Consider the following 20,920-nt stretch of genomic DNA (forward strand, 5'->3'; position numbering starts at 1 on the left):
CCCAAGGTAAACCTGAGATCTCAAGACACTTCTCAGGCCAACGTGCTGCAGCATTCAGTACAATTTGTTACTTGACTTCCACATACTAGTATTTCACATGTCACTCACTCCATATGTGCACCTGAACCCATTATGCTTGATTATAAATTGCTGGTTGATAGAAAATTATATTCACAGGCATTTAGTGAGTGTAATTACTCAGCAGGAACCATCAACCTGAATCAATTACCCATAGTGCAAGCATATTTCCCAAAGGATTTTTGGAAAAGGTAGAAGTAAATGTCATGAGTGTCAATGGTGCAAGAAGACATCTGTGCTACACAGGGATACTTCTCCAAAATTTTACTTTTCACATTCAGCTGTAATAAAGCATAACTTTTAGTCTGTGCCTCAGTCATTTAAATTTAAATGGAGTTAAAACAGAGTTATTTGAATGATTACGTGGTAATCTACTGAGCAATCAAAACACATACCTCACAGTGTATTAGGAAAACAGATCTGAGAATGTGCTTGTTTCTACTGAAGCAGTCAAAACCAAGAGGACATGTTTAGGGTCAAAACCAGACTGCGTTAAATATTGGTTAGATGCAGAACAACTCCTACTTCAAAGGGTTTGTGCAAAATTTTCAAAGGTATCTGAAACAAATAGGAATTAGATGGCATGTCTGCATGGATGAACAGGTAATTGCACCCCTGTGCTTCAGAGTGACTTCCTTACCCAGCCCTTGGCAGTGTTTATCAGCTTGTGATATGTGCCAGGCTGATGGGACTATTCAGCTTCTGCTCGCCTGAACATTGTGGGTATAAATTAGCTCTAATCCAGAAGCAAATTGCCTCTGCTAAGCAGTGCAGCATGCAGTGAGTTTATACAGCTGCTAGACAGGAAGGGACTTGAGTCTGTGGTTCAGAGAGGGAAGGGTATCTCTATTTTTCTGGGGAAGCAACAGGACTGTATTCTTCTAAACTAATCAATTTAAAATCATTTATTTATTTTAAGCTCCTTTAGTAGTCAGTGAGGAGAGACTTGTATCTCTCAAGGTTGGTCTGTGACACATGTATCAGATAACTTAGGCTGGAACTCATTATTCTATGTCAGAGCCTCTATTTATCTTGTACAGAGAGCCTGAACTAATCTTTCAGTTGTCTACAGTTAGCTGGCATAAAATCTATCCCACAGCTGTGGGCTCAGTTCGTTTATGTGAAAATAAATGCCTAGCTGCCAGTCCAACTTCTGTGGTCTTCTGTGGTCTGCTGTTGTATCTGCTCTCTGTCGGTCAGGTAATCGAGGGCATCTCATATGGCACTAAACTCCACTTCTGGGGCAACTGCATTTGAGCTATACATACCTAGCCATGTGAGCAGGCCAAGAACAAGCAAGTTACAAGAGTGAATGTTTTTAAAGTAGAACTAAAGACTTATGAGACTTTCACCCTTGCTACTGGTTTGATGAGGACACTTCTTGGACCCAGATCTCCCAGAATGTGTGCCCACTATTACATAAGCAAACAATACTATTGTGTTTCACTTAAAGCTGCTGTGTATTAGTTGGTCCTCTATACAAAATCTAGAGTGGAGAAAAATTATCTGACTTTGGAGGCTCTTCTTTCCAGTCTGAAGTTGTGTTACTCAACACTGATGTTGCTGCATGATGAGTGTTGAGTCTGCCCCAGCCCATCCTTAAGCCTGTCCTGGTCTGTCCCAAACCTCCTCTGGTACAGAGTAAGATTGAACCTTCTTTGTTTATTTGAAATTCTTTCTAAATTCAAGTACTTGTCAGATGTTTCTGTTTTAATGAAAACACAACACAAGCTGTACGCAGACTAAAGAAAAGAGCTCACTATTAACTCTCTCATGGTTACTGCCCATCCCTGTGTGTAAAAACTTCATTAAATAAAAAAGCACATTACAACTGTCTCAGGAGTTAGTTTCAAATTAGATCTCCAAATCCGGCATTCATTTAAATACTTTCTCATTTTCAGGTGTCTAGTTCTTCTTCTTCCACTTCCACTTCCTTTCTTTTTCTTATTCTTCATTTTATACCTTCATTGTTGTATTTTATCTACTTTTACTTCTTTATTCTACATTTTTTCCTATGTATTTCATGTCTACCTATGTCTCTTCCAAATGGGTAAAGGGCAGCACAATCATTAAACTGGTATTATCAAATATTTAAGAGGAATATAAGCAATATAGGAATATATGCAGTCTTCCATGGTCCCTGGCATATTTCTTTCCCTGATCAAAATCATTCCCTGAAGCAAACTCCTTCACATTTCAAAGATTAATATAGACCAAAAAAAAAAAGAAAAAAAAAAAAGAAAAAAAAAAAAAGTATTTTGGATATTAGAGAGTTTATCCAAAAAGATGCAACCTTGTGCCACTTAGCTTCCAGGGATTCCAGGGATCTATCTCTCCACCATTTTGTCTTCTGGTATGAATGCAGTCAATGTAATCAATGACATTTACAGCCAGAATGTTATTTGCAGTTTGTCATAAGAACCTGGATATCACTGGGGGTTATGACATAAATTAATAGTTTGGCAGATACTCGGGTTACCAGTTAACTTAATCTTATGATGGATTATTATATCAATTAGTTCTGATACATATTGTAATGAAATCAAAACTCTTCTTTTACAAATAAGAAATTTCTAAGACTCAGACCAGAGACTGAAGACGAGGACTTATCTCTGTTCATGTATTCTAGTCATATGCCAGCTCTTCAGCCTGCACCATTGGAAAGCAGAACTAAGCATGAAAGGTTACAATGGGATCTGTAGCTCGCACCAACAGGATTTCCTGTGGGGACAATCCAGAAGTGCTCTATTTGCTCTTTTCTGTTAACATGTTTCCTTAATATTTACATTGGGAAAAAGGTAGTGTTTCCCTTTTTAAGCATAAAAGTATAAAATAAGCAACTTTCCTGAACTTCTAATCTACTCACAAACTCATTTTAGTTAGCTTTTCAGAAAAGAAATTAGACAGGAATTTTAACACTTTTCTGATATGTTTGGTGGCTACTTTGTTTTAGAAAGTAAAAGTACTCTTTCCAAATATACTCATTCAGTTAAAAATAACTTGTTTTGCTCACTTCTTTCTTCTTCTTTATTTATTTCTTTATTATCTTTTCACTAAAAAATATAGTTGAATGAAAAAAACTGGCAGATGAGAACTAATAAGCAGAATAATGGAGATATAAGAGAAAGAGTATAACTCATTTACAATTGCAAAACACTGCCAGCTTCTTCAATTTTATAAAAATAAGAAACAGCGAGTCAGTTCTTAAGAAAAACTTTCAAAAGTGTAGGCAGAAAATTATTAAGTGTCCATATATCAAACTCAATTCTTATTTCCCACAGTGGCAGCCAGATGACAAGCCAAGCTGCTTATTGTCCCAGAAATCATGCTCAGTTATCAATATTTCTACAACCATTGCCTGCAATTGATGTTAAAATGATGGCATAAAAATAGCAGGGAAAGTTTTCAAAGTAGGGTATAAGATGCGCACGCATAAAACCCATTATTTTTGAAAAAGACGTGTGCACACTGCAGGATCTACATATTACTGCCAAATAACTGCTCTGATTTTTTAGTATGTACACTTTTGTGAAGGGTACCAGCTTCTATAAAGCTTAAATAAGGGACTGAAAAAAGAGAGAAGAGGACATTTCATGATTCATGGGGTCCACCTTTACATTATTATATTACTCTGTAAAAATCATTTTCAGTTTGGTTGGGATTTTTGCAGCACTGCTGGATGGTTTCCAGAATACCCATCAGTTTTAGTTATATTGCATAACTTCCACATTTCTATTTTTTTTAAGACCAGAATATAACAAAACAACACCTGTGTCTGTAACTTTCTGTCTTTTTCCTTACAAATTGTCATTGATAGATATTGTCTATTGAGAATGAAATTTTTCAGTATATTGAGAGGATACTGACTTACAAAGAGTTTATGTTTACTGACAGATATTCTAAAAATATGGTATTTGGAGTGTCTTTATTGTTGCTCTGAAATCCCCCTTGTAACATCTGTATCTGTGCTCCAGTAGGCAAACCAGACTGATATGCATAGAGACAATACAGTTGAAATAGTGCCTTTCTTAGCACTGTCATTTTTCATAGTACATCATTACTTTTTCTTTTTTTTCTTTTCTTTTTTTTTTTCTCTCTCTTTTTTTTTTTTTTCTCCTGATTTGGATATGTTTGTAATTAGCCTTCCAGAAGGGCCATCTGCAGAAGACATCAGCATTATTTACATGTAGCTACTAAATCATAGAACTGAGGTGTGTTTCTAACTATTTAGCAATCTGTCCCCCAGGATATTTGAATTTGAAAAGCTAGCATAGGCATGCTTGCTCTTTTCTGACCTCAGACCTCCTCCCTTGTGAAGAATAACTGGGATAAAATGTTCCACAGATTTATCTACTCCTAAGGGTTTCTTTCAGGAGATGTAGAAATTTCCTTTAGTGGAACTCTTTTTACTGCAATAAAGCTACAATTTCTAAAGATTGATTTACTATTCCCAGTTTCTAAAGCTTGACTTATTAAGCTCAACTTTTCCCCAAAACACAAGCAAACGCATCTGGTTTCACTGGAAAGGGGGTGGAAATATCAATAGGCCAAGGTAAAATGCTAAATCTAGAAATGATAAAGCAAATTCTACTACCCACTCACACCATTTTCTTTCTTACACACCCAGGACACTGATTTGCAAAACCAGCAAGCTCACTTGTAAATTTGCTGTAATAAAAAGAGTGTCCTGTAGGACCTGGTACACATGGAGTGGAATTTCTGGCTGGCTTAAATTATCTTTCTGTCAATAGAAATCCTTTCTTGTTGAGTTGTTGAGTGCATTACCACCTTTTGAAACACTTCTGAGGCTCTGGTTTCAAACTGGCAGCTGGGCAGCACTCACTGATGGGTATACTGGCTGCACCAAGGTGTTATCACACACAAGGTATGGCTTGGCTAGAACAAGCAAGTGACAGACAGCATTACAGACTTCTTAAAGCTCTCAAACAGGACATTTTGCAAGCCTGATGCCACTGCTTTGCATTGCTACAGAGTTCTTTTTTTTGGGGGGGCCAATAATTTTTCCCTCTTCTTTGAATCTTCTACTTACCAATATCTGATTCAAGACCCAGCACTAGAAACCAGCACTGCAGGGACTCCACTATAATTTCTGGAAATCAAGATAAGAATCTTTAAAACCTTTCATACATGACAGAGACACTTTTCCTTAACCAGAAATGCTGATGAAGCCGAAGACTGGACTGAGGGCTCAGTTACTTTTCTTGATGCATTCCCAAGTGGTTAGTACAGCCTCTTTCTTCCTCGCTGCCAGAGAGGAGGTTGCTCTATGCTCAGTGTCACACATTACTGATATTGCATGAATCTATGGTGAAGGCGAGGAAATCTGTGCTTATTTATTCATTGATGCAGCAGAACCATTCTTAATTCCCAGCATAACTGTCTCTGAGCTTACTTATCTATTTGTACAGAATTTTGTGGCATAAATGTAATAGACATTGTGCAAACTCCTTTTCAACCTCTTTTCTCTGTGGGTTTTTTCTTCGTAACTATTCACCAGAGCCACTTTGTTCACTTTTTTCACCCACAGCTGGACATTTCACTATTTAACCTCTCTTCATAACATTCAGCAAAAGAATAGCTACCTGGTTTGGATCCACAACAGCTAAATCCCCATCAACTCTTTAATTTTCCCTGGTCCTTTTTCAAGTTATTGCAGGCTGTAGCTGCATCAACTTAAAGGAAAGAAAAGCCACACACTAGAAAGCAGTTTCTGACAAATGTTTTATTGCACTAGTGCTATTTTTAAAGTGAATGGACCAGAGTGCATTTATTTTGCAATGATCACAGGGACTGTGTTGAGCTATCCATGTTTTTGTAAAGATGAGAAACTCTCATGGAAAATGTCCCAACCTTTTAATTGAAGAGACTGCTTGTTCACACACTCCTACTGTGGTGAGATTTGTTTAGGTCTTGACCAGAGTCTCTTTGCACTTTAGAGCTAGATGGAAATACAAACCAATTGCCTTATTTTACTTTTTCACTACAGCGGTTTGAAGGGAAAGAAAATATTCTCCACTAACATTTCTGAGACCAATTAGATGTTTATGATTGGAATTTCCCATGCCTTAGTCTTTTACAAATCTGAAATTATGACTGTCATGTTGAATCTGCAACTTCTGTTCCTTTTCTATTAAACTTATCTTATTATACAGCCTAAATACAAACTTTTGAGATTTTTATTCACCTGGTGAACAAAGCTAAGCCTTAAGCACTTCCCTGGGGATTCCAAGTTTACTACTGGGTTTCATTACATGATACTCTGACCTGCCATAGTTGTTTCAATCTTTTTTTTTTTTTTTTTTTTTTTTTCATATTTCCCATGCAAATCTTTGGCCAGTCTGTTCTCTTTGCTTTTGTATTTCTATACATGCTTTTTTGCTAGTTCTTATCCACAATTTATCCAGCTCAAATGCTGGCTAGCTCCTGTCCATGTGAGATTTCTGGACAGATATAATTCCGTCTCAGCTTCACTCCCCTACATTGTCTCCACGTGTTGGGAGAGAGGCTGAGGAACAGAAAAGGGCTGTAATTTCTCCACAGGGTGACAGAGGTAGAAATTGAATCAGCATCTCCTGATTCTCCAAGACACACTAGTAGGTAGTTGTTAGCATGCCCATAATAATTCCTTATAACGGAATCTTTAACATAATTTTAAACTCTGAATAAAGTGATTTATAAATTATTAAATAGCCAAATAGTTAAATTTTTGACTGACTTTTGATCTGATAGCCTATTGCTTACTTTGATAGTTTATAAATATGTGTAGTGAATCTAGATACAGAAATAAAAAATGTCTGAAAAGAGAATACAATGAAGCACTGCTAAAACAATATATTTTTTTTTTTTTTTTTTTTTTTTTACCACTTCCAACCTCCCGTAATCCAATTATGATAATAATTGCCATTGGCAAAATAATAAGAACCCTTAGGAGCAGCGATAGGATAAAAGAAAACAAATGGAAATAAAACAACAATAGAAACTCTCTCTGTGAAGATTGGGAATTTCAAGGCTGGTCTGTCATGTTTTTTGAACCTTTACATGCTGCCTTTGAGCCAGTTTGAGTGATCTGGAAAAAAATAAAAATAATAAAAAAGCAACAACAAACAAAACCAATAAATGTGTTTTTCTGTTTTATGCTGTTATTGAGAGACTTCTTAGTTTCCAAGCACTGTAGCCTGTTGTCTCAATGCCTACTGTCCTGGTTTCAGTTAGAACAGAATTAATTTTCTTCCTAGTAGCTGGTGGAATGCTGTGTTTTGGCTTAGGATGAGAAGACTTCTGATAACACCCCGATGTTTTAATTGTTGCAGAGCAGTGCTTATACCAAGTTAAGGACATCTCAGCCTTTTGCTCTGTCCTGCCAACAGGCAGGCTGGGGGTGCAGTAAGAGCTGGGAGGGGACAGACCCAGGACAGGTGACCCAAAATAGCCAAAGGGGTATTCCATACCATCTGACGTCATGCTAAACAATATATAGGGGTGGCTAGCTGGGGGAAAGGGGCCGGACTGCTCGGGGTTAGGCTGGGCATTGGTCAGCGGGTGGTGAGCAATTGCTTTGTGCATCACTTGTTTGTACATATTATTATTACTTTCCTATTATCACCATTGTATTATTATTATTATTATTATTATTATTATTATTATTATTATTATTATTATTATTATTATTTATTATTATTATTTTCCTGTCTTATTAAACTGTCTTTATCTCAACTCACGGGCTTCACTTTCCATTTCTCTCCCCTGTCCCAGAGAGGGAGGGGGGAGGGTGAGCGAACGGCTGCGTGGTGTTTAGCTGCTGGCCGGGTTAAACCACAACACCTACAAATACCTTGCTCTTGTAAGGGCCATTAGCTCAGACCCTGAGCTTCAAGGCTTTGTCTGATTCAGTTGCTCCCTTGGTAGTCCCATGGATCTTCTCTGAAACTCTTATAAAATAAAAGACAACAAATCAAACAAAAAAACAAACAAACAAACACACTATCACATTTGCTGCCTTGCAATCAGTAGTGCCAAGACAGTTTCAACAGTAAGTTACATACTCCATTCAGCTGTGCAATTATATATTTCAGTGTTCTTAGAGCCATTGGAGAAAATCTGTCTTGATCATTTGTCAACATTCATTTGAAAAAAACAGTTTTAAGCTGTTTGGCTGATGGTTTGACTGGAGATGATGGACAAGTTTCTCATAAAGAAAGGAATGTCCCTCAGCTCATTTGTCATGAGTTTTGGTGAAGATAATTAATTGTCTTTTCAGCTAGGGACTAATATTTCTTGTGCTATCCTCTAATGACTCAGTCATCCACTGGCCTATAGACTCACTGGTAGACTTCATTTGTGGTGCACAATTTGTTCCTTTAACACAGTGTTATTTTTGTTGTTGTTTTTTTTTTTTATTTTTATTTGGGGGGTGGGATTGGTTGGTTGGTTGTAGTATGCTTTATTTTTTTTATTTAACATGTCAATGTATGTTCTTTTTTAAACAACCTATTTGGATAGTATTTTGTTTATTTTAACATTAAATAATCTCCTTAATACTTCTGTTTACCTATGACAGAATTTTCAGAATTTTCAAGAGAATTTTACATTCTCTTCTGAGTCTTCAGTTTGTGTATCTATTTTACCCTTTTTAAACTGACCCTTTACAGTTCATTTTTGCATGCTTTTCATTATTGAATAATTTTTATGTATTCAATGTTACTTGCAAAGTGTTTTTATTTTTATTTTTTTCAATACATCATACATACCACTTATAGTCACTTTTACAAACAGTTTCTTCCACAGTGTCTCTGGTGCTAATTCTTTGTGCATTTTTTGGGGAATACATCACCGGCTGTTTCCCATTTTAAGAAAACAAATGGAGAAAAATTCCTAAAAATAAATAAATAAATAAATAAATCCCAGCTGTTAATTTTCCAAAAACTGGCCTCTCCTCTGCTCCATAGCTTCCCCATGAAACTTCCTCCTCCTCATGAAAATACTTACATTGTGCCTTTTGTTTTTGGAGACCAATATTAAGTAAGAACAAGAACCACAGTAAAATCATAGACATTGATACTAGGGTTGAACAGCAAGGCTGAGAAATTTGTTGATAAAATTAAAGCTGGGGATTGCAAGTGCCACCAGGGCTGTGGCTGTTCTCCAGAAAATAATGCCTGCAGAAGACGACTTTGCAAAGTCCTTAAACAATGCAGGATTTATTTGTTGTTGTTGTCCATTGAAACCACCTTGGAAGCTTTGACCACATATGAAGTAACAACAAGAAGAACACTGACTATACATTCACCTCATGTTTTTTCCTTTTCTGGGGGAAGCTTTTTCAATTTATGTCCAGGCAAAGGTGTCAAAGCCAGGGAAAGCACAATCCTCTGCTAGCTCTTTGTGATAGGCTTTAATGGGAGCAGGATTTAGCCAAGATTCAACCTCACATATTTAGGAGGAGGAATTCATCGGTGTTTAAAAGATGAATAAAGATAGGGAAGTTAGTAGAGACTGAATGGTGCAGGAGTCTATTTTATATGCAGGAGTATGTAGTTCACTATAAAACAGACAATGGCTGTTATTCTGATGAAGTTATCTGCATATCAGCTATAAACCTTTTGATGTTTTTAACCTTGGGCAGACTAAGAAGACAACAGGATCAAAGTGGACAGACTTCCAGCACAGAGAGCAGAGCATCCCTGCAGAGCCACGGGAAACTTCAAGACGGACGTAACAACAACTTACTTGGACACGGATGCACAAGAGGCTGCAGCAGCTAGTGAGCTCCAGCCCTATTCTTGCTTTCACCCCGGGGGGAGGGGCAAGGAAAGGTCCTCTCCATGCATGCCTTCATGCTCGCCTGTTGGATCCCAAGCAATCTTACTTCTCCAGCAGGATCCCCAGCCAAGGACAAGCCCATGGAGCACACTGGTTGAGAATGTCTACCTAAGACCCCGCTCTTTTGACTCTGCCACTGGAAAAAATGACCATCAGCAACAAAATACAGTTTTATAGGCTTGACTCTCCTTTTCAAAATCCTGGAAGAAAACTTGAAACAATTCATTAGGCAGCCTCTCAAAGATTGCCATGTTTCTGGCTACCTGCAAGAGACAAGGTTATCCTGGGGCCAGCTTTATCTTGAAGGCTTTACATTGTCCTCTCTGTCTCTGTTAATCAAAATGGTCCAGTATGGAATTCTGTGAAACTGCTAAACACAGCTGTTTCTGAACATCTGCTGTTGAGTTTGTAACAGATGTATATGATGTAAATACGTGAATGTAGTGTCAAATAGGCTAAACACTGAATAATTTCATTTAACTACCAGAAACCCATTGGAAATGTTGCAGCGTGAATGTCTTCACTTTGTTGTTTAACTTCATGCATTCTGCTTTGTAGTAAGAGATGTGACCCTGGCCAAGTCAACGTTTTACTAGTGACTTTTGTGGATGCGAGTTTAGACACATTAGCAGTGTTTCATAATTATGACAAAGAAAGACCTTTTTATTTGTAAGAATAAGCTGACCGAGCCAGAGTTGAAAAGCAACTTAGAAAGGAGAGCTAAAATCTTTAGGAATTTTCTCAGACTCATAGCTAGTTGTTATAAAATGTGAAGAAGTTACATGTGTCTTTGTTTTCATGGTTCTATTCTGGATGAGGATTGTCTTGAAAAGAAAAATACTTTATCCAAAGTATTCCTGACTTGAAAAGCTTTTGTTTGTTTGTTTGTTTGTTTGTTTTAAGAGCATCCACGTATCCATACATCTATGTATATTACAACTTGTACATCCACGTTTTGATAATAAATGCTTATTTGTTCTGTCTTATTGTGCTTTTATTTGTAAAGGGTTATCATTCATAAGCAAATTTCATTTCAATTTTTTAAAACAAATAAGGCTTTTGGAAGTGATAAGCATTTTATTTGTAGTAATCTGTTTTTACTGTATTGTTTCCATTTTATCTTTTACAAAACAAAGTTCTTTGTAAATGAATCAATTTTTAAATTTGGTTTAGCATTATATGTAATTTTTTTTCACAAAATTTTCATAAAATACAGATTTTTATTGCTTCGTGAAATGATATGGTGTTCCTATCAACAACAGAGAAGTTCACTAATGTACTAAGGTACATATTTTACTTTTGTCATGAGCATGGTATGGGTTTATTTGTTTAATTTAAGCAGAGACTGAAATCACAGGATCAAGCAAAGGAGCAGACTTTGTTCTTTAGAGGACAGTTTTCATTTCCCAAAATAAACTGTTTCATGCTCACCCCTTCTTATAATGACCTTTTTTTTTTAATTTTATTTTTTTCCCTTAATATTTATTTAACTTGAGAAGGACCAAAGTGGATAACATTTGACATAATTTCCAGAAAAATCTATTTCTCTGTTTCAATTAAAGTGTATCATGATCTTGGATCTCAGTCTGGATCTTGATCCTAGGCAGAAATGAAAGATTTTATTTACTTAAATAATCCTACAGAAATTAATGACATTACTTGTTAATGCTTGCAGGATCCATGCTATATCAGATAATATAAGTTAAAGACATGAAGCTTTTGGAAGTAAGGTCAGTAATATGTGAAATATTCCTGGGATGTGCCTCATGTGGATATCAGGTCTGCATCCACTCTGCAGAGCCCCTCCTGCCAGGCTACACTTCCTGCTAAAGCACACAAAGCCACCAAGCAGCCTGGATTTATAGGATCAAAAGTCACAATCCACAGTCTTTAAAGTACAATAATTTCATCAATGGCATATTAAAATCTGAGGGATTTTCCTGCAGGTAGAATTTAATTTACAGCAGGAGACTTCTGAATATTTGCAGTCCGATCTGGCTGGCCGCAGGGTGTTTTTGCCAATGCTTCACAAAGCTGTTTTTGAGATGAGCCTGGTTATTTGATGGATGGCATCTCCTTGAATATGTGTTTAGAGCATTATGCATGAACGCAAGCCCACTCAGACACTTTAATTTCACGGTTGTTACCACATGGTCATTTCTCAAACAACCTTACTACTTGAAAAAAAAATCATGGCACTGATGTTCAGCTTTATTTGGATACCATGCCACTGACTGCAAATTGAACATTATGTTGCTTATAACTGTCTTCCTCCACTTACTACACAGGTCAATGAATACTCTCAGCTACATTTTGGTGGTATAATGCTCTCTGGGTTCATCTTTCCTTTCAAACACCACAGCTGTAAGGAACTGGCCTATCATGGAGGCACCAATAATGGTTCAGCAGAAGAAAAAGAAGACAGCTCATTCTTTATAAGATGACCATTGTGAGGCTCAAACAAGTATTACAAGGAAAATCACACTGCCTAGTAATAATTCTGAGAAATTCTGGCATAGGACTTTTCCTCTCTAGCTTTAGTAATGAACAAAATGTACATTCCTGCAGCTTGGTTAGCCAGATCTAGGCTCAAAGATATAAAGAGGGAAGAAAAAATGCTTTTAGGATGTGATACATTTGGTCTGTCTTTATTGTCTCCTTCAGCAGATGGATCTCCCTGTAGCTCTGCCTCTATGGAGGATAAAGTCAATATACGCAAGCAGTCCAGATTCAGATGTGCACATTGTGCACTGACATTTAGTTAGATGAATCCTGTTTGTTATGGCACAGGCATTTGTGGAGATACAGCCTAATCCTTATGAAAAAATGGGAACAATTCTGATCATTTCAGCAGGAGTGAGACTGAGCCATTTAAATAGTTTTATCCTTCCATAGGAAAGTGGTATTAAAGTGTTGGAGAAATTATGCAAAAAGAGACAATTGCAATGAATGTTGCCTTGTTTTTCCAAAAGAAATGAAAACAAAGAAGGCAACCCAAATAATATGTGGAGTTTTTTTTTTACAAAAAAGTCTATGAGGTGGAGGGGAGAAACAAAGTGTGGAAGTCATAAAGCCAAAAGAAGCTCCTTGGGACTCATTTATTCTATACAGTTTTATTGCTTTGCAAAAGCAGCCAGTGATCTTAACTCCCAAAGTCTCATCTGGTTTCTTCACATCATTTCAAGGGTAAAATATTTTTTCTCATTTCTCTTCCAGGGGAGAGAGAAGAAAGTCTAACACAGCTGGAAAAGCAGTTTGCTGCTGCAACATTTTATTGCAATTCCACTTGCTCTGCAGTGTTACAGTTCTGCTCACACACACACATTCCCACAGCATCACTCCACCTTAAACTCTGCCAAATTTACCTTCTGTTCAGTTTGCTCCTTCTAGATTGTATATAAATATTGGCACAGTACTGTAAATGTTTAATTACCAACTGTCATAAAATACAAATAGCTCCTTTTATCTGTAGTCTTGACAAAATGATTAATGAAACATTTCCATTCTTTTTCCTGTAGATTTGAGGAGGTGGGAGGGTTGGTGATAGATCTTGGCACATCAGTGAAAATTATATCAAAGCACATAAGTAATAGACAGCAATTCATTCCATCAATTTAGATGTTTTCTGTTTGCAGAAGTACATGAGCACAATTTCAAACTGATTTCTAGCAGTTTAAGCTAAAGCTAAATACTGTTGTATTGGGATGTACTAGGGAACAGTGACTGGCTGAGAAAGAGCAAAAGTATTTTTCTGTTTTTCTGTTTTCCCACTGTGTAGCTATTCGAACACTTCTACTTAAAAAAAAAAAAAAAAAAAAAAGTGTCTGTCAACACAGAAGAAGTTTGGAGGTTTTGGTACGTTTACAGCTGTAATTGGAGCTGGAAAGCAAGTAGATATTCAAAGTGCATTCATGTAAAAAAAAAAAAACCACAGGTATACTCTTGAACCTCTTGTGTTAGAAACTGCCTCAAGAGCAGATCTGGAACATATCACTGTCCAGCAAATCATTACCATTGTCTATATCTGGCCCAAATTTCATCCGTGGCTAAACAGGCTCTTACTTACTTACAAGTGAGAGAAGGAAAGACATTACCTGCTTGCAGTGCAGGGCTGCTCAGACTCCACCTTCTTGTATGCCAAAAGGAACAACAACTTGTAGAAGCTTCTGGAGCCAAAGTCATCAGCCCTGCTAGGAAAACCAGAAATTATTCCCTCGGCACGTGCTGCCAACAGGCCCTGTGGTAAATTTTGAATGAGAAATAATATAAGGCTTTTGTAGATCCTTCTTGTGCCACACAAAAGCCTCCATGCTCAATTGGCATGATTTTTAAACAAGAGCTTTGCTGTTCTTCTTGGGAGTATATTGTTAGATAAATAACTAATTTTGTATGCATATTGTGCTTAATCGTCTTAGCTTCCATCAGAGTAGTTACTTCTGTTTATCTTTATTTTAATGATTGGATCAACTACTCTCTGGCCAGTAGAGAAAAATGTTTTGATACTTTTAGCATTCATTTAGCAATGCAAATTATCTTACTATAATCATGTTTACAAGAAAACACACAGTACAATCAGGGCTTTAATAATAGTTGATATTAACCATGCCCTATACATCAGTGAACTTGGCTCAGATACACAAACTCAATTTTTTGGTAATTTTTAATTGGGAAGGACATATGTATCTAATCAATTAGAGTAATTTCTAAAAAAATACCCAAACAGTCCTCTTGAGTCCTCCCAGACACTCAAGATCATAACATAGGACAGAGCTTTGTCGTTGAATGTTTAAGTCAGTTATAAACAATAAAGCAAGGATATCAAAATCTCATTAAGATTCAATACTCATTAAGAGAAACAGTACTAAAAACAGTCCTAAAACCCAAGTCCTTCTAAAATTTATGTCCATGAATATAAAATCATATAAAATCAGTGTCCTTTGAATCTAATTACCTCAATAGATTTAGTCATAGGCACTTTCATGGGCAAAAATATGATGGAACTGGAGCTCTAGAGAATTTTTTCATTTTATTTTTTCACTGTTTTGATATGTGCTATATTAAATTCCTAAAATTTTCCCACAGTGATTATTCTGTACTTGAAAAATCCCTCTTGGAAGAGTACTATACAATTTAATTAGTAGTTATAACTTTGCTATACAATTCTGCAGTGAGGATAATATTCTACAGTCAATGAGCTAAGATATTGAGGCAATTTCTGTGTGATTAATTAGTAATGTGGGAATGATTTAAATCTTGAACCCTATAATGATGAACACTATATCCATACATTAAGGTAAGTCAGACACTGCTGCAAGGAATTTAAATTTTGAACTGGCTTTATAAGATAAAACTTGAAGACAGAGATAAACTGGAGAAAGCATTGTTCAGAGAGGCAGGTAATAGTGAAATCAGCTTATTAACTGTAATAAGCAGCCATATAATGCAGATTTATGGATTTTTTCTCTATTAAATTATATGCAAAATCTCCCTTAAGGCTATAAGTTTCCCATTTAATTTGAAAGTTGAGGCTATACAGTCTTGGAGAGAAGGGAATGTGGTGAAGGTGTGGAGAGGAGGCCTTATCCTCTGTCCAGCTTAGGCCAACAGGAGCACAGGCCACTGGTTTCAGTGAGTGAAAAATCTCTGCAACTGCATAATAAAACAAAAGAGACCAGTGAAGACCTGAAATGAAGTACATGAGGAGGATTAGAGCCACAAGCAGAAATAGATTGTTCCTTGCGAGAAGCATCACATTAGCCTAACCAATGTGCAGAGCAGACACTGTACTTCAACAGTGATGTATTCCTTATGAAGGGTCACCCATTGAGTTTTAATTTTCCTTTACACCTTGAAAAGTGAGAAGCAAACCTGCCTGCACGCAGCATGCCAGGTGAAATTGGCATCAGGAGCAAGCAAGCACTTTCTGTGCTGTTACACCTCGCTTCTCTCAGCTGTTACCTTCCTCTTCCTTTTCCTCTCGCAGTGTAACTCAGCTGGTTCCTTCCTCTCCTCAGAAAACACCCATCAGTGTAAGCATTCCTAGCAGGTTGGCTCCAAGAGCTCATGTTACTGTTTTGGCCTGCTTCAGCCACCCTGTCTGGATGAGACACCTGAAAGAGCATCCAAGGGCAGAACCACTGCCACTCAACATGATGCACAGACATTGATCTCCACTGAGCACCCAACATTTTGACTGACACAGATCGGTCACTGCTCTCCCAAAGTGCCCTGCACTTCACAAGGACGTACATCCCACCTCCTTCTCCCACCAGGTCAAACAAAAGACCCAGTTTGTAACAGACATACACTGTTACTGTAAGGATGAGTCACAGTCTCCTGGAAATAAAGTTCCTGGAAATAGTGATGGCCTGCTGAAAACCCACCATGTACACTGATCACAGTGCTTCAGAGGTTTTTGTTGTAGCTAACATTCCTCTTACTTCAGTACAAGGCTTTATTTTTCATTTTTCAGAGATGCACATTAATACTGAACATCTAATAAAAAGAAAGAACACTAAGCAGATCAAGACAACCAGAAAAATAGTATTTATTTTAAAGAGATTCCTGAAATAAATATGTTTTCACCATCTCATAAGCACAGCACTGAATAAGCAAAGTAGTCTTATTGCAAATAAGAGATGCAATTACTCAATCTGCACAAAGAAATGTCCCTAAATAACTGTTAGTGTACTTAGTACAGGAGCAACTTCCATTATCACCTTCTCATTACTTTCTTCAAGGTAAAACCCTGTTAAAACCTGTGTTAGTAACACAGAACATGTAAACTATCACACATGTGAACATGTAACATGTGAGGTATCCTGAGAACAATAATACAGTTTCATATTATCATATTTTATTTTATTCATAGAATCATAGAATCATAGAATATCCTGAGTTGGAAGGGACCCTTAAGGATCATCAAGCCCAACTCTTGACACCGCACAGGTCTACCCAAAAGTTCAGACCATGTGACTAAGTGCACAGTCCAATCTCTTCTTAAATTCAGACAGGCTCGGTGCAGTGACCACTTCCCTGGGGAGCCTGTTCCAGTGTGCAACCACCCTCTCTGTGAAGAACCCCCTCCTGATGTCAAGCCTAAATTTCCCCTGCCTCAGCTTAACCCCGTTCCCGCGGGTCCTGTCACTGGTGTTAATGGAGAAAAGGTCTCCTGCCTCTCGACACCCCCTTACGAGAAAGTTGTAGACTGTGATGAGGTCTCCCCTCAGCCTCCTCTTCTCCAGGCTGAACAGGCCCAGTGACTTCAGCCGTTCTTCGTACGTCTTCCCCTCCAGGCCTTTCACCATCTTCGTAGCCCTCCTCTGGACACTTTCCAACAGGTTCATGTCCTTTTTATACTGTGGTGCCCAGAACTGCACACAGTACTCGAGGTGAGGCCGCACCAGCGCAGAGTAGAGCGGGACAATCACCTCCCTTGACCTACTAGCGATGCCTTGCGTGATGCACCCCAGGACACGGTTGGCCCTCCTGGCTGCCAGGGCACACTGCTGGCTCATATTCAACTTGCTGTCTACCACGACCCCCAGATCCCTCTCTTCTAGGCTGCTCTCCAGCGTCTCATTGCCCAGTCTGTACGTGCAGCCAGGGTTTCCCTGTCCCAGGTGCAGGACCTGGACAACTTTTTCCCCCCCCTGTTTTTAAGCCAAATAGGAGTACTCTACCATTCTTTTCCAGATCCTTCATTACTTCATTTTATCCTCACTCATATTTACATCCTCTTTAAAAACATAAATATTCCCCTGGTAACACAGAACACAAACACCCTCCTGTCACTAGGTTTTCAAATTTTCCACAGAACTGAAGCTCTCTGCATCTCTAAGACATCAAGTTATCCATCTGTGGAAAAACTCCCTGAACTGCAGTGATTTTTTAAATTTACAGGGCAGTAAATTATTCAAGTGAAGCTGCAAAATCAATTTAAGATGGTGAAATTTAGCAGTATTTCATACAATCACATTCATCTTACTACTGTGTGGTCTTGGGAAGAGGGTTTTCTAAGGAGTTAAGGATTTATTTATTTATTTGACTATTAATAGTAGTTCAGCAGCTACTTGCATAAAAAAGCCCTGGGCTATCTTATTGCATGGTTTTAGCTCATTTATACTATATGAATGCTGATGCATGTAATGCCCTGATCCTGCTCATTTTAACCCTGAATGTGTCAATACTGAGTTCCACCTTCCACCCTGTTATACTACCATCTCTTATTGGTAGGACCAAGGTTATTGGATTATTGAGCCAGTACCTATATCAGGAGCAAATCCCTGGCTTTGTTTTTGAAGAGCACAGATATGCATGAACAGATTAACTGACAGTATTTGTCTCCCTAAAGAAAAAGAAGTATTTACTAGCTGAGAATAATATATCAAACTTTCTCCATTTAGTACACTTCGTACTAAAACTTTTCTCGCTTCCCATAAACTGCTCAAGTCAGTTAATCAATGAATGTCATGAGATTTAAAATGTATTACCTGCTGAAAATGTGTTTCTATTTGTCTGGAAGACATTTATTCTAAAACTCCTATAGAAATAAAACAGTGATCCCTGTGATTTTTTACATAGCAACATACCCATTATGTGGCATATACATATTAATGCATAATGAAAAGGGTTGGATGTGGAAGATATATCTTATTTAATCTGCCTCACTAGCAGCTTTGGAAAGCCTATCTCTTTACAAGTGAAAAGTCAAAATGTATAGGTATGGAAAAAATAGTAGCATTAAAAACTGGTATTTCCTGTCAATAGGTGGCAGAAACCTAAATCTCCCAAGCTAAATAGTGCACTTAAATATAATGAGACATAATGCAAACACATCTGCAAGTGTGTTAGAAAAAATAATCTTTCTTGCTTTCTCTCCAGGGATTTGAGACTTGTGCATTTTCTGACAGAAAAGATAGAAAATGGATTTAGAGTAGGCTGGAGAGAAAGAAGTGATTCTAGGAGACAGAATATATACTCTGGACCAGTATTCGGAATATGATAATGTTTTGCTATTAAGTCCTGTGTCTTCCTGAATAACAGTGATTTTCTTGACATAACAAGCCAACACAAACTTTTAAACATATTTGCGAAACTCCAGTCCTAGTATATTGTTACTTGACGTTCTGTATTGAAAGGGAAGGATTTTATAAGTAACAATCTTATACGTGATGCATATTCTGTCATATTATCAAGAGTAATTACAGACAAATTATTTTATAATTATTTATGAGAATTTTCTGAAGCTCTTTGAGCTTCTCTTCAGCATTAAACAATTTTTGCTTAACTTCTACACTGATGTGATTGGCTCTTCTTCTTCTCTCAAGGATTTCAGTTCAACTCTGAACTGAGAACCTCTGCTTCCCACCAAGTCTAATTTTCAAGTAGAATAAACTTTTTAACAGCTTTAGTACCAGCAAATTTTCTGCTTCAAAATAGGATAATATAATATATAATAGATATTAATATAATATATATAATGGATAATATATTATATAGTGGATATATATAATGGATATAATTCCTGCCATGGAGATATAAAATTTCCATTTCTTTGACAGTCCTTCCTGGATCCGTGCTTAGCCTTATCTTCTGGCTCTTATGATCTAGATATTATGAGGTAGATCTAAGAAGGGACTTCATTGGCTAAAATACTGAAGTGCTCTAAATCTGGATGTCTGAACCACAGTACACAGGAAAACCTGTGTTTCGAGTCTACTCTTTTCTACTGTTTCACAGGGAGAGTAAGGTACCTCAAGGGCCCAGAGCAGCTGTATCAGACACCAGTAAAATGTTCTAACCACAGGAGTATTTCCTCCTTTTATTGAGGTAATGGAGCTTCCCTATAGCTCATATTTACAGCTATTCTAGAGATTTTTTACTTCTAGACCAGAAATACCTATGGCAGCTTCATAGTGAGAAGATTCATTCAGCAAATGGAAAACTTGACTATAAAGCTTTCCACAGCCTGGGAAGCTTAAAATATGTCCTTCCAGGAGGCTCTCTTTTTTTCCCAGTCTCTAAAGAAAGAATTCAAGATTAACAGAACCATCTTAAAAATCTTCAACAAGGGGGGGGAAAAAGCTACGAAAAAAAATATAAATAAAAGATATCGTTTTCTACAGAGGACTGTAGAGAAGATCACAATGTGTGTGGTACACTCAACATAAAATTCAAACAAAACTAAATATATGCCATTCAAGTTCCACATCTATGTTACTTGCTCTCAAGATCAGCCACAGTATGAAAAGTGGTTGCTATTTAATCAGTATTCATATGAAAGTGTTCAAACTTTAATTTAGAATCCTGAGAGACTGGAACCCTTCTTAGTACATGTTTTTAAAATGAGAATTAATTTCATTTCAAATATTAGCTTTGATGTATTTCAGATATTTTTTCACACTGTTTGGAAGAAAATGATTTGTTCCAACAAGTCTTAATGACTTTATGTTTTACTTTTTCTCCTTTACTATACATTTTGATAGCAAACGTTTTATTATTTATTTATATTTTTTTTTAGGAAAGAAAAAACATTTTATGAAGGCATATTTAAAAACATATCTATCCTGATTTTAAAACTTACTATAAATTAGGATTGCTTTGAAATTTATACATGTATTATGCAAAGTACAACTATTTTGAATGATCTTTGTTGCTGCATGAAAAAAATGTCATAGTGTGTGTGGCGAGAGAGAAGCTTTTTTTTTTTTTTTTTTAAACATAAAATGCAGATGGAAAGAGTTGTTCATTAACACTCATGTTGTATTTTACTGTGCCAGAAGGACAGAAGTGTGTACCACAGGGAAAGATGAGGGACATAAGGCTAAGAAAATTCATTCCATTTTCCGCAAAATGAATTGGCAAGTGAACACCATTAGGCCAAAGTAAAGAGCTCTACATCCCTTGGTCTTTTATCAACAAATCATGTTCCCTGAAAAGGTCTTTTCAATTTAAAGTATGCAAGGAAAGCTAGTAGTGCTATTACAGATCCATTTCCATT

General features: G+C 37.0%; 1 protein-coding gene across 2 annotated transcripts in view; it reads left to right on the forward strand.

The window, feature by feature from the left end:
* The window catches only part of STK32B (serine/threonine kinase 32B), a 178,855-nt gene extending 167,954 nt beyond the window's left edge, over window positions 1–10,901 (forward strand). For both annotated transcript variants that reach the window (XM_032186412.1, XM_032186411.1), the window contains exons 12-13: window positions 9,722–9,859; window positions 9,973–10,901. In XM_032186412.1, the coding sequence (XP_032042303.1) occupies window positions 9,722–9,859; window positions 9,973–10,030 (196 nt within the window). In that variant the 3' untranslated portion in view covers window positions 10,031–10,901. The remainder of the gene's footprint in view (window positions 1–9,721; window positions 9,860–9,972) is intronic.
* Window positions 10,902–20,920: the final 10,019 nt, after the last annotated feature.

The sequence above is a fragment of the Aythya fuligula genome, chromosome 4, assembly GCF_009819795.1.
Source record: "Aythya fuligula isolate bAytFul2 chromosome 4, bAytFul2.pri, whole genome shotgun sequence".
NCBI classification, from domain to species: Eukaryota; Metazoa; Chordata; class Aves; order Anseriformes; family Anatidae; genus Aythya; species Aythya fuligula.